The following is a 14,929-nucleotide window of genomic DNA, read 5'->3' as shown; positions in this document are numbered from 1 at the left end:
CATATCCTCTTGTACGTTTTAGGGAGTACACCTGGCATATACACATCATGTTTCGGAATTTTTGCTAGACATGTCTGGAAAATGGCATTATTTCAGCCCCACAGACAATAATGGGAAATTTCTGACCCACCCCCAACTCCCACACTGTCAGCGACACAGACATGAATGACATGTCCGGCTTGGTCCAGAGAATCAGGAAATCCCATTTGGGAATTGATCCCACGTGCAAGTCGAATGGAATTTCACGTCGGGATTCGCAGTACACACTAATGCAAAATGAGTCTAGAGAAGCAAACAGGCAAACAGAGAGAATGTTTAGATTTGCTATCTCCATAGGAAATCTTTGGCACCTAACTAGTCCCGCACCATTTGACTAACAGACATGCATCATACCTCAAATTGCTCTGAATTCTCAGGAGGTGTGTGCAATCACTTTTCTTGCCATTCCCATGTTCGAGTCGTGAAATTCCCGACCCAATTTCCCCCATACACACTCATTTAGAAATCAGTAGCAGGATCAATACCTTCAACTTAATGTGCAGAACTGCATTATGGGACACATGGCATAATGTGCATGTCACCACAAAATTCAATTCAATTCAATTTTATTTGTACAGCACTTTTAACAATAGCCATTGTTTCAGAAATATATATATATATATATATATATATATATATATATATATATATATATATATATATATATATATATATATATATAAATAAAATATTCAGGATATAAATTGTAAACATATAAAGTTATAAATTTATCCCTAATGAGCAAGCCAGAGGTGACGGTGGCAAGGATTAACTCCATATGAGGAAGAAACTTTGAGAGGAACCATACTCAAAAGGGAACCCATCCTCATCTGGGTGACAACAACTAGTCCAATTATAAATAATTCCCTTCTATAACTGTGTACTACATGGTCAACAAGTGCAAGTGAGTAAACAGAAAATTCATTGTAGTTTATACATGAAGTCTATTTAGTTGAAGTTATCAACTGTTCACTGATGGAAGCTGGACTGCAAAACTGTTCGTGGCAATTGCAGTCTTAACGCTATCACAGCAATTGTAGGCCTACAAAACCGACTGTAACCACAAAACTACCTCTACATAGACATATGACATATCAAAACGCTTGTCTGACTGAGGAGAATTGCATTATGAGTATTTTAGTGATGTCACGTGAAAGTCATGTGCATGTTAACCCCCAAACTAAGTGGAATTGCAAAACTACTGCAACATAGAGAATTGCATTATAGGTATTCTAAAGAAGTCACATGCAAGTGAATGGACTGCCATGAAGCCTATTACATTAAAAACTTGAGTTACATTACGGTCATTACGGCTACCAATATACACTATATTACCAAAAATATTCGGTCACCCATCCAAATGATCAGAATCAGGTGTCCTAATCACTTGGCCTGGCCACAGGTGTATAAAATCAAGCACTTAGGAATGCAGACTGTTTTTACAAACATTTGTGAAAGAATGTGCCGCTCTCAGGAGCTCAGTGAATTCCAGCGTGGAACTGTCATAGGATGCCACCTGTGCAACAAATCCAGTCGTGAAATTTCCTCGCTCCTAAATATCCCACAGTCAACTGTCAGCTTTATCATAACAAAATGGAAGAGTTTGGGAACAACAGCAACTCAGCCACGAAGTGGTAGGCCACGTAAACTGACGGAGAGGGGTCAGCGGATGCTGAAGCGCATAGTGCAAAGAGGTCGTCGACTTTCTTCACAGTCAATTGCTACAGAGCTCCAAACTTCATGTGACCTTCAGATTAGCCCAAGTACAGTACGCAGAGAGCTTCATGGAATGGGTTTCCATGGCCGAGCAGCTGCATCCAAGCCGCACATCACCAAGTGCAATGCAAAGCGTCGGATGCAGTGGTGTAAAGCACGCCGCCACTGGACTCTAGAGCAGTGGAGACGCGTTCTCTGGAGTGATGAATCACGCTTTTCCATCTGGCAATCTGATGGACGAGTCTGGGTTTGGAGGTTGCCAGGAGAACGGTACATTTCGGACTGCATTGTGCCGAGTGTGAAATTTGGTGGAGGAGGAATTGTTTTTCAGGAGTTGTTTTTCAGGAGTTGGGCTTGGCCCCTTAGTTCCAGTGAAAGGAACTTTGAATGCTTCAGGATACCAAAACATTTTGGACAATTCCATGCTCCCAACCTTGTGGGAACAGTTTGGAGCGGGCCACTTCCTCTTCCAACATGACTGTGCACCAGTGCACAAAGCAAGGTCCATAAAGACATGGATGACAGAGTCTGGTGTGGATGAACTTGACTGGCCTGCACAGAGTCCTGACCTGAACCTGATAGAACACCTTTGGGATGAATTAGAGCGGAGACTGAGAGCCAGGCCTTCTCATCCAACATCAGTGTGTGACCTCACCAATGCGCTTTTGGAAGAATGGTCAAAAATTCCTATAAACACACTCCTCAACCATGTGGACAGCCTTCCCAGAAGAGTTGAAGCTGGTATAGCTGCAAAAGGTGGACCGACATCATATTGAACCCTATGGGTTAGGAATGGGATGGCACTTAAGTTCATATGTGAGTCAAGGCAGGTGACCGAATACTTTTGGTAATATAGTGTAGGTCAAATTAGTTATGCTTCAACAAACACATACACACATGTATCTACCCTTACTGACTGGCATATGCAGCTGCATGTCGGTGTTGAATTTTGCACAGGCAAGCACCGCTCATTTTCTTCAGAAAATGTAAATTCTAGTTATTATTAGATTTCACAACTTCTGGCGCCGCAGGAAGTGGCAGCACGGCACAGCAGCTCTCTCTCTCTCTTTCCTACTCCGACCCTTTTTCTTTACTTTTTTCACTTTTATTACTATTTTTATTATTTGAGCACCGCTACAATAGACTGTAGCTTGTTGTATTTATTGTGTGAGTAGGATTACCAGTTTAGATTTTTTTTTTTTTAATAATAGGCAAGACAAAAGACACTGTGACCAAGACAAAGGACTCTGCGACCACCAAACAACAACGCACCGTAGTCTACTCACGTGAGGAGCTCCTCCTGTACCGGAATCGACCAGTCGAGTGGAGTTAAAGATAAGGAGGCGAGGAACTCAAGCCAGGGCAATGGTGAGGAACAAGAAGATGGAGAGGAGGTGGAGATACAAGACTTTCCTCTGTTGTCATGGGGAATGTACGCTCACTGACTAACAAGATGGATGAACTCTAGGCCCTGGTTAGCGGACAGAGCGAGTACTGGGAGTGCAGCGTGTTATGTCTGACAGAGACATGGCTGAACAGGAAAATGCCTGACTGTTCAGTGGAACTTCTCGCTAGTTTGGGGGGACAGGGAGTGGTAAGAAGTTCGGTGGAGGACTTGCTGTCTTTGTTAATGCCAAATGGTGTAACCCAGGGCATGTTACTATGAAAGCAACAATTTGCATGCCTGATGTTGAGCTGCTGGCTGTCGGGTTGAGGCCATACTATCTGCCCCGGGAGTTTTCAGCTGCCATTGTTGTTATTGTTTATATTCCACTTTCGGAAGTGGCGGCGTGCGCTTGTGATGTCATTCATTCCATCATCGCAGACCTGCAGACACGGCATCCCAGTGCACTCCTCATAATAAATGGAGATTTTAATCATGTTAATATCTCAACGATCCTGATCAATATTACACAGTATGTAACCTGTAACATTAGAGGGGATAAGACCTTGGACTTGCTGTATGCCAATGTTAAGGAGGCGTACAACCTTGGCAAATCAGATCATTGTCTGATACAGCTTACTCCTACATATAAGCCTGTTGTTAGGCGACAGCCTATCACCACCAGGACTGGGCAGCTGTGGTCTGTGGAGGCAGAGGAGGCCCTGATGAAATGTTACAGGACAACTGACTGGGAGCTGTTTCAGGAAGATCATGGGGATGACACTGAGGGTCTCATTCAGTGTGTAACGGACTACAGCAGGTTCTGTGAAGAGAGTGTTTGTTGTAAACCTGCTCATAATTTTTGAACCAACATCAAATCAAGATTCTTGTTTCTATTGATTCTCTTGAAGGTTCTAATGTGAACTAAGGAATTTGTGATTTCTCAAACAGGAATCCATTTTGAATTATAACAAAATAGTTTTTTTCCTTCTTCTACCACAAATTTTGTCAAATAATCATGAAATTTGGAAGATAGCATCGGAAGTCCAACCCGAACAAAAGTTAGTTCTCAGATTTTTTATTTGCTGGATGGTTACGGCATAACGCTCAACTGAATTTTAAGAAAAAGTGTTTTGTCACTTTTTTTCCTACAAATTTTGTGCAATTATCACCAACTTTGCTATGCAGCATTGTGAGACTAGCCTGAAAAAAGTGGTTTCTGTGATTTTTGATATACAGAATGCTTTGTCCATATCACACAAATGAATTTGATGGTGAAGCTGCCAAACAGGAAGTGAGGGTATATCTCAGTAACCGTGTGATGTATTCAGATCAAACTTTGTCGAAAACACTACGTAACAATTTTTTTTTTTGTTTCTGGGTAGTAAGTGATATTTCCTAATTGCTTATACTGCAAAAATATAGAAAATGACTATTACTTGCCTCAACCTTTGCTTTTGTGACCAGGACATTAGTATTTTGAAATTTACTTATTTTCATTGAGAAATGGGCAAATTTGCATCTTTTCCTTCACATAAACAGGTAAATTTCAAAATATGTTTTTATTTTTTAATTTTTCTAAATACATGAAAGAGGATTAAAAGAACATCAAGACATTTTTGGATGCCTTGAAGTACGGGTACGGCTGATAGGTCATCAGAGGCTTCAGAATGGTGGCATTCTTGATGGGGCTCCAAGGAAGTTTAACCAAGCTTTCCTGCTATCTTTGTCTTTGGGACTGCAGGGACACCAAAGCGCATTACAAAAGGCAAGAGTGGCCACAGTGGACTGAGTTCACTGTGGGGAGGAACAACGTCAAGTGGGAGCCATTGGTTGACCCCCGGAAGGTGCTGACGCCACCAGTGCACATCAAATTGTGCCTTATGAAACAATTTGTCACAGCTCCATATAAGGAGTCGGCAGCCTCCAAGTACCTTCAAGACTTCTTTCCTAAGCTGTTTGAGGAAAAAGTCAAAGCTGGTGTCAGATAAAAAAGATACTGGAGTGCAAGGAATTTCCCAAAAAGCTCACTAGGAAGGAGAAGGTAGCTTGGAACAGCTTTGTTGCAGTGGTTTGGAGCTTCCTGGGCAATCACAAAGCCGAAATATGGAGCTAGTTGAGACTCTGAAGAACTATGGCACAATGGGCTACAGGATGTCTCTCCAAGTCCATATCCTTGATGCTCATCTTGATAAATTCAAGGAGAACATGGCAGCGTACTCAGAGGAGCAAGGCAATCGCTTCCACCAGGATATACTGGACTTTGAATGCCACTACCAAGGACAATATAATGAGAACATGTTGGGAGCCTACATATGGGGCCTGCTTCGTGAAAGTGATTTACAATATAATCGTAAATCTCGAAAAACTGCTCACTTCTAAATCTTTTCTGGTCATCTTTGTATAACTACACACTTCTAAATCATTTGTGGTCATTTTTGTATGACTTTAGTATAAATACATGGTAATTTTGATATGTTGTTTTTTCTGACTTTATGTGAATGAAAAGACGCAAATTCACCCATTTTCTCAGTGAAAGTAGGTACGTTTCAAAATACCAATGTCTTGGTCACAAAAGCAAAGTTTGAGGGGATTCATAGCCATTTTCTATACTTTTGAATTATAAGAAATTAGAAAATAACACTTACTACCCAGGAACAAAAATTGTGTTACATAGTATGACTGCAGGACCTCCCTTACAGGATTCCTTAAAGATGCAAAGTTTTACTGATGTAACAAATTTGTGATTTCTCAAACAGGAAGTCAGCCAATTTGAATTTTAACAAAAACTGTGTTTTCGCTTCTTCTCCTACAAATTTTGTCCCATAACCATGAAATGTGGAAGAGAGAACTGGGAGACCAACTTGAGCAAAGCTTGTTATTATTATTATTACTATTATTATTATTATTATTATTATTACATACTTCAACATGGGAGTCTATGGCAGCCCATATAAAGCTTTTTATGAAATTTGGCACAGGTATAGAGGCTCAGCCTCAGCTACGTTCACAGCAATTTCGGTGTACACCACTCAAGCCCTCCACCAACAGGGCAAATTTGAACATACATTTACAATAATAACTCCGCAATGGAATGTCATAGTAATTCCACTTCCTATTGATTCTTTGGGTCAAATCATCAGACACCATGATGTTCATTTCTGCCAAATTTGAATCACAGTATCGAGAGACTATGCTGAATAATTTTGATTTTGATTAATTTTGAGTTTGATTTCTGATATATGGGACGGTTTGTATAATGGGCAAATGAAATTGATAGCAAAGTCACCAAACAGGAAGTGAAGGTATATCTCAGCAACCATGTGAAGGATTTTAAACCAAAGTTTGTAGACCACTAAAGGACCTCATCCTAAGGGTCTCCAAGAGGTTTTGTGTAAATCACCAATAGGTGGTGCTATAATTCGCAAATTGGTAAAACTGCTGTTTCATCCATAAGCTGCAAATGGATTTGATGGCTATGTCACCGAACAGGAAGTGAGGGCATATCTCAACAACACTTTCATATATTGACATTAAACTTGTCACATATATTTACACAACATGAGCTGAAGTTAGGAAACAAGACTTGGCATCATTTGCAACTTGGGAGAGCTACCGAAAAAGGAAGTGAAGAGATATCTCAGCAACAGCTTACTCTGTTGCCTTCAAATTTAGAATATCCCCATCGAACCAAGCACTGATGGTACCAATGGCTTCTGGTCTTCTTCCATTACTAAGGAGTGGAGACAGAAAGTGCTTGGCCCCTATTTATTATTCCTTCAATGAAATATCAGGAATCTATATCTGCTGTAAATTCTAGTGTGTTTCATGCAACCATGCCCCCTAGTGGACATGCTCACGTTATGTGCATGTATGAAGCCTTCAACCTGAAGTGCTCACAGAAACATAAATCAGCCTTACCTGAGTGTAATATAGGGCAGCAGAAGTGTAGTCCTTCTCTTTAAAGCTCACATTCCCTTGCTCCCTAAATCTGGCTGCACATTCAGAAGATTTCTTCACAGGATACTTCTCAGATATTCTGGACAAAGCTTTAAGATCCTCTGACCTATAGAGCAGAGAAGTCATGCATGACTATCTAAGATAAATCAATTAATCAGTAAGGACATTGGAAGAAAAAACATATTTAAACGCATAATTTCTAATTCATTAATATATGCTTTAATTTTCACATCTAAATGGTCAGAAGATGTGGATTCATTTTATTCCCAAACAACTCAGACAGTAGTTCCAGTGCTGTAACATAAGCGATAGGTTTATATTTATATTATGCTCGTTCTAGTACGTTTCTATAATAACAACAACTCACACACTGGGACTTGTATGGCAGAAGCTCCACATAATCTAAGGCCAATAATGCACAGATTTTGTGTATCAATTTGACAAAAAATATCAATATCAAATGATTACCAGTTTATATGTGTACCCTATCTGCTAATGAAACTTTCGGGGGAAAAAAAAAAAATGAATCAATGCCTTAACTAGAAAAGTTCATTTCCTGAAGAAAATGCAGCGTCATTGCGCAGCTTAAGTAAGTTCCTGGTGTTGCTAATGTGGTGCACTGGTGTCACAGGTGGCTGCTAGCGTGTAAGATTGTACCAAAGATTAATGTTGCCTACTTTGCAGGATATCTGCATCGTACTGCAGTGTTAGGATGCAGTATGGTTACAGTATTTATTTTTTATATCATATATTTTATTAATGATTATTACTGATATACAATCAGGTCTGGAAGTATTTGGACAGTGACAGAGTTTTTGTGATTTTGCCTTTATACACCACCACAATGGATTTGAAATAAAACAATCAAGATGTGACCGAAGTGTAGACTTTCAGCTTTATTTTAAGAGGTTCCACAAAAATATGGCATTTACCATTTAGGAATTACAGCATTTTAAGCAAAGTACTTCCATTTTCAGGGACTCAAAGGTATTTGGACAATTGACTGACAAGAAGTTAACTGACCAGGTGCAGTCCATTCCCTCGTTACTTCAAGACAAATGAAGCAGATAAAAGGTCTGGAGTTGATATCAGGTATTGAGTTGGCATTTCGCAGCTGTTCGAGTGGAGCTACCAATATGAAGTCCAAGGAGATCTCAATGCAAGTGAAGGAGGCCATCATTAGGCTGAAAAAACAACATAAGTCTATAAGAGAGATAGTAAAAACCTTAGGTGTGGCCAAATCAATAGTTGAGTACATTCTTATAGAGAATGAAAAAACTGGTGAGCTCAGCAACACCAAAAGGCCTGGAATGTAGATGATCGCAGAATCCTTTCCTTGGTGAAGAAAAACCCCTTCACAACATCAACAGAAGTCAAGAATACTCTGGAGAAGGTAGACATATCATTGTCAAAATCTACACTCAAACGACACCTTCATGAATGTAAATACAGAGGGTTTATAACAAGGTGCAAACCACTGGTGACATTCAAGAACAGGTAAGCCAGATCAGACTTTGCCAGAAAACATCTAAAAAAGCCTCCCATGTTCTGGAATAAGATTCTTTGGACTGATGAAACCAAGATTAACTTGTACCAGAATAATGGGAAGAGAAAAGTATGGCGAAAGAAAGGAACAGCTCATGATCCAAAGTATACCACATCATGTGTCAAACATGGTGGAAGCAGTGTTATGGCATGGGCATGTATGACTGCCAATGGAACGGGCTCACTGGTGTTTATTGATGATGTGACTGCTGACAGAAGTAGCAAGATGAATTCTGAGGTGTATAGGGCTATACTCTCTGCTCACATTCAGCCAAATGCTACAAAACTGATAGGATGCCGCTTCACAGTGCAGCTGGATAATGACCCTAAACATACTGCGAAAGCAACTCAAGACTTTTTGAAGGCAAAGAAATGGAATATTCTTCAATGACCAAGTCAGTCGCCTGATCTCAACCCAATAGAGCATGCTTTTCACTTACTGAGGACAAGCCTGAAGGCAGAAAGACCCACAAACAAGCAGCAACTGAAGGTGGCTGCAGTGAAGGCCTGGCAAAGCATCTCCATGGAGGAAACTCAGAATTTGAGTTTTTTGAACATGGGCTCCAGACTTCAGGCAATTATTGACTACAAAGGATTTTCACAATTATGTTATTTTTACAATTATGTCACTTTGTCCAAATACCTTTGAGCCCCTGAAAATGGAGGTACTTTGTTGAAAATGGCCATTTTTTTTGTGGAACCTCTTAAAATAAAGCTGAAAGTCTACACTTTGATCACATCTTGATTGTTTTATTTCAAATCCATTGTGGTGGTGTATAAAGGCAAAATCACATAAACTCTGTCACTGTCCAAATACTTCCGGACCTGACTGTACATTTTTAAATGTGCCACATAAAACCCAAGGTTAGTCTTTATAAAAAAAAAAAAAAAATTAAAAGAAAGTTTCTTTTCTGCAAACAAATAGAAATGATACTCAACAAATTTTATGATTCGCACTATATTATAGTACATTCTTCCTATCAAGACACCACTCAATTTTAAAAATAATCTGTTTTTATTTTAATAATTAAAATTTAATAACTTTTTGCTTGTAGGTGATACACATATAAACCAAATGAACTATAATACAGTCTATTATCGCTACCAAATACAGCAAATAGATTTTAAAAACACAGTTGATTTTGTTTTTAATTTGCAAAAAAGAAAATCATTAAAAATAATTATGATACAGTCTATTATTGCTACTAACTACAGCAAATAGGTATTATAATAGGTAATATAAAAAAGAAAAATAATCAAAATTCAATAACTTTTTGCTTGTAAGAGTTACATATGTAAAACCAAATGCACTATGATCCAGTCTATTATTGCTACTAAACACAGCTAATTTTAAAAACTGAGTTAAAAAAAATTAAGAAAAATAATCCAAATTTAATAACTTTTTGACTGTAGAAGCTACAAATGTAAAACCAAATGCATTATGAGCCAGTCTATTATTCCTATCAACTACAGCAAATGGATTGTTAAAAATGCTGTGTTTTCTTTATTTTAATGGGTTCTTTTAAAGAAAATTCATTAAAATTCAATAACTTTTTGAATGTAGAAGTTACACATGTAAAACCAAATGCACTATGATACAGTTTATTATTGGTAACAACTAAACCGAATAGATTTTTAACTCAGTTTTTTGTTATTTTAATTTGTTTCTTAAAAAAAAAAAAAAAAAAAAGAAAAATAATATAAAATTAAAGCTGCAAGCAGCATTTTCAGGGGCCAAGCACCCAGACTTGGTCAGCCGCACATTCACAGACACCCTACAATTTTTGTTTGGTACACTGACTGGGGAGGGTCTGAGGAAAATTCTGACCAAATTTGGGCCAAGTGTTGCCAATGCTCTAGCCCCACTATTGGGTCAAATGTAGGCCTAATTTGGAAGTACATTTATGGTCATAAATTTTGAACCATGTGTTTTTTCACTACTCCTCCTCCAAATTTTGTCTCATCCTCACCACATTTGGTTCACATCATCTTGAGACCTGTCTGGACAAAAGTTATCAAAAGAATTTTGATATTCAAACTCATTCTCCTGTAATACGCTGGCAAATGCAGAAACAGGATGTGAGGGTGTATCTCAGCAGTGTATCTAAGTATCATCACGCAACTTGATAAGTATCTTCAGGACCATGCTGTGAATGTACCCAAGACGTTTTATGACTGCGCCACCTTGTGGTCAAGAACTGTAACAACTTTCATTTTTTTCCTTATATCATTTGAAGAGTTTGTGATAAATTCACAGTTCATTTTTCCTATAATTTCCTGGAGTATGCCAAAGTGAACGCACATCAACATCTGAAATTCAAATGTAATTCCTGTCAACCATCTTAGATTTTGTTAAAAACTGTTTTTTCGCTACTGCTCCTCCAAGTTTTCTCCAATCACCACCAAATTTTGCACTCGTCATCTTCAGAGTAAGCCTAACAAAAGTTATCAAAAGAATTTTGAATATTCCAAACGGTTTGTCCGTAATGTGCCAATGAGTTTGACAGCGAAGCCGCCAAACAGGAAGTGAGGCTGTATCTCAGCAACGACTTTGTGCACTGACACAAAACTTGGTAGTCATCTTCAGGACCATGACCTGAGGCTATGCAACAAATTTTGCCACCTACTGGTCAAAAGTAACAATAACATGCTAAAAATGCTTACAGAAATGCTTACATCCAACTGCCATTTTTGCTACTCCTCCAAATGTTGTCCAATCTTCACCAAATTTGGCTCACCTCATCCTGACACCTGTCTAAACAATGCTGCAGCAATGCCACCCTGCTGCCCATTTGTTCATCTAGACCTTTCTTCCCACAGTCAGAGAATCCCACCACTGTCTGTGGTCAAAATATACACATCATGAGTGAAACTACAAATCACTCTTGAACCCTTTTGCCTAAAGTTATGGCTCTACTTTCCTGTGATTGCTCAGGCAACAATTGTAGTGTCCGTGAACATGTGGCTCACCAAGTCTAGGTGCTTGGCCCCTGAAAATGCTTTAATTTTGATTATTTTTCTTTTTTGCAAAATAAAAAAAAATGATAATTTTTAAAAAAAAACTCAGTGTAGTTGGTAGCAATAATAAATTCCATGTATAATTCATACATGCAAAATGTTATTGAATTTTAAGCATTTTTCTTTAAAAAAAAAAAAAAACCTTTTTTTTTTTTTTTTTTTTAAATCTATCTGCTGTAACTGATAGCAATACTAGACTGTATCATAGTGCATCGTTTGGTTTTACATGTGTAACTCCTACAATAAAAAAAGTTATTGAATTTGAATTCTTTTTCTTTTTTTAAACTTGATTATTTTTATTTATTAAACGCTTATTAAACTGAGTTGTCATTCATAGAAAATGGAGTATAATATGGTGTAAATCGAAAAAAACGAGTTTCATTTCTGTTTGCAGAAAAAAAAAATAGCAGTAAAAAACACTTGCTTTCAAATTCATTCTGCTGTAGTTGCTAAGACTAACCCTGGGTTTTATGAGTTTATGTGTAATCACTTATTTTAAAAAAATGTATACCATTTAAAAATTATTAAAATCAATAAATATAATTTACTGCTGTACTCATATAGTAATGTAATGTAATATATTGTAATTTTGCACTTCTAGTGAGTCTTATACCCCACTACTACAACCCTCAGAATGAGGAAATCTCAATTCTTCTGGGAATTTTGTGTAACATTGCACTTGTGAGTCTCACACCCCACTGTACTGAATCCATACTGTATCCTACCACTGCAACTCGTTAGATATCCTGTGAAGTATTCGACTACAGGCTTTCCGAGAGATCAACTTTAGCGGGATTTAACGGGAAAAAATTAAAAATATATTCACTTGTACTTGATTCTCTGTCCACTCCATAGTAAAAAAAAAATACACATTTTGTCCTTTTTGTGTGTTTATTTCTTGAGAAACAGAAGAGAGGATCTCGAATGTGCAGCCAAATGTCCAATATATAAATCCAACTTTTCCGCGGTATATGCAAGCTGTAATGACGTCATTTCCCACCTCGTCACGTTCGACGTGCAAAGTGGGAGAAAAAAACCATGAAGCCCTCCACGAGAGTGTCTTTTGTTTCCTCTGTAATAGAGCACGTAAAGGTCATAAAAAGCTGCTTGAATCACACTTTACAGCTACAGGCCTGAGCGGCTACTGGTACTGTTCTACTATAGTGTATTTTAAACGTTCATGCAAAATTGTGGACTGAAATTGCAGTACAACAACAACGGACAGTAGCGAGTAGCTTGGCAATAAGCTAGCCGGCTAAAGTTAGTGATAACTCTAATGCTGACGGTCAAAACTGCGATTAGTATCAGTGTTATAGATTTAACCAAGTACTGTGTCTAGTCTGTACATTAACTAATCTAAAGCAAATACTTTAGAACTATGGGGTGTTTCTTTGGGATTTCCTGGTTGGAGGTTGGGAATTACAAGTTGCGACCTCGAGTGTAACTTGTCTCGCGGACGTTCCCTAACATTACATGTAAATATGCAACAGTTAAAATCACAGTAAGTAGTTCATTAACACATTTCGGGGTAGGAGCTGTTCCACCCCGGTGCAGATTATTTTCATCTAACTGCACGGCCTGCCATGTTATTCCTTACTTAGGTTAACATTACATAATCTTTCCACATAATGTCGTTATAGTCGGTCTTTTACCTGCTAGAGTTTAAAAACAATGGGTCACTGTCAATGGAAATCTTTACATGCACTAAATTAACAAATATGACATGAATACTGTTGAATAAATGCACTGACTGCAGCTGTGACTGGCCAAAGTGGAAAAGATCGTCTATGTCAGTGAAGGCAGAAAAGCGCTCTCTTGTCGCAGATTCTAGCCGGGTCCATTTCTGCTCCACATGTTTTATCCACTCCGGACACGGGAGATCCATTACCACTGCAGACCCCTGCGAACTAGACGCCGGAGCACGTCGCATTGCAGTGACGCTATTTCCGGTGGAGTTCTCCAGCCTACGGGTCAAAATATGGCTTATACGTTTTGCTGCGATGCAACTAAGAGATTTTGAAACTGCCCTTAGCTTTCACCAGTTTTCATAAACAAGCATTTTATATATATATATATATATATAAAGTAAGTCAACTTTTAGATAACAGGGGTGTTCTCTTATCCTATGAACATTTTATGAAATAATTCTCCTTCCCAAGAGAGAGTGCGGTAATTTTTGGTGCAAGCCCTGATTGTGTCAAATTATTACTCAAGTCTGGCCCCAAAGGCCCTTTGTGCTCCCCTTCCAATTTTGAAAACTCTAATTTATTCATTGATCAATGTCTTTTTGTGTGTAATAGCTTTAAAAAATATCAGATTAGATTTTAATAGAGCTCAGATCACTTTACCTGCCTGTATTAGTTTTTGGAATAATAAATTCAGTGACGTTAATATAATATGCTTTAGTTCATTTCAGAATTTCATTTACTGTTTATTATATTACCCCTGTAAATGTTTAATGTTTTGTTATGCACTGTAAAAAAAAATTAATTAAAAATAAATAAATAAATAAATAACAATAAAAAGGGTTCAAAATACTGGCCGAGAGGCGCAATGGGCTGCGGCTTCTTCTTCTTCTTATTTTATGGCGGTTGGCAAACCAGCTTTTGGTGCATTTCCGCCACCTACTGGGTCGGAGTGTGGAGTATCGACGTAAAGGCAAAAAAAAAAAAAAAAAAAAAAAAAAAAAAAAACCACACCTAAATCGTACTATACAACTTTGTTCCCTTAAGATAAATTAAGAGAGCTTTGTTCACTTTTAAGGAATTATTTAGTAGACTTTGAATAGACATATTTTTAATACCTATTATTTTTAAACCTCCTCCAATCTGCATATTTAAATTTCCATCTAGGCAATTTCTCCACATCTACTTGGGAGATATCTATCCCAATTGTACACTTAATAGGAAAATGATCACTTCCCATTGTGCTTTTATCTAATACTTGCCAAAACCATCTCCTAGCTAAACTTTCAGATGTTATAGTTAGGTCTATGGCTGATTGACTCCCTTTAGCTGCATCTACTCTTGTTGCCTTTCCATCATTCAGACATACTAGACTGCTCCAATCTAATATTTCCTCCACAGTTATACCATTACTATCAGAGTCAGTGACAGTACCTCCCCATAGTGTACTATGTGCATTGAAGTCACCACACCATACTACCCCCTATATTTTCTAATAATTCTCTGTTTACTTGTCACAAGGATTGTAAAAGTTTGTTATTCTGATTCTCTGGGCCCCGTTCCAGACCTCCACTACCACTGC

General features: G+C 38.1%; 1 protein-coding gene across 2 annotated transcripts in view; it reads right to left on the bottom strand.

The window, feature by feature from the left end:
- Window positions 1-13,636, bottom strand: part of smyd4 (SET and MYND domain containing 4) — a 36,606-nt gene extending 22,970 nt beyond the window's left edge. Inside the window, exons 1-3 of one of the 2 annotated variants that reach the window (XM_053241396.1) lie at window positions 13,414-13,636; window positions 12,489-12,734; window positions 7,061-7,205 (exon numbers count right to left, since the gene is read on the bottom strand). In XM_053241396.1, the coding sequence (XP_053097371.1) occupies window positions 7,061-7,205; window positions 12,489-12,535 (192 nt within the window). In that variant the 5' untranslated portion in view covers window positions 12,536-12,734; window positions 13,414-13,636. The remainder of the gene's footprint in view (window positions 1-7,060; window positions 7,206-12,488; window positions 12,735-13,413) is intronic. The other variant, XM_026928171.3, reaches the window with a different exon arrangement.
- Window positions 13,637-14,929: the final 1,293 nt, after the last annotated feature.

Source organism: Pangasianodon hypophthalmus, chromosome 17 (assembly GCF_027358585.1).
Source record: "Pangasianodon hypophthalmus isolate fPanHyp1 chromosome 17, fPanHyp1.pri, whole genome shotgun sequence".
NCBI lineage: Eukaryota > Metazoa > Chordata > Actinopteri > Siluriformes > Pangasiidae > Pangasianodon > Pangasianodon hypophthalmus.
Note: the sequence above shows the minus strand (reverse complement) of the source record. Positions and strands in the feature narration are given on the sequence as shown.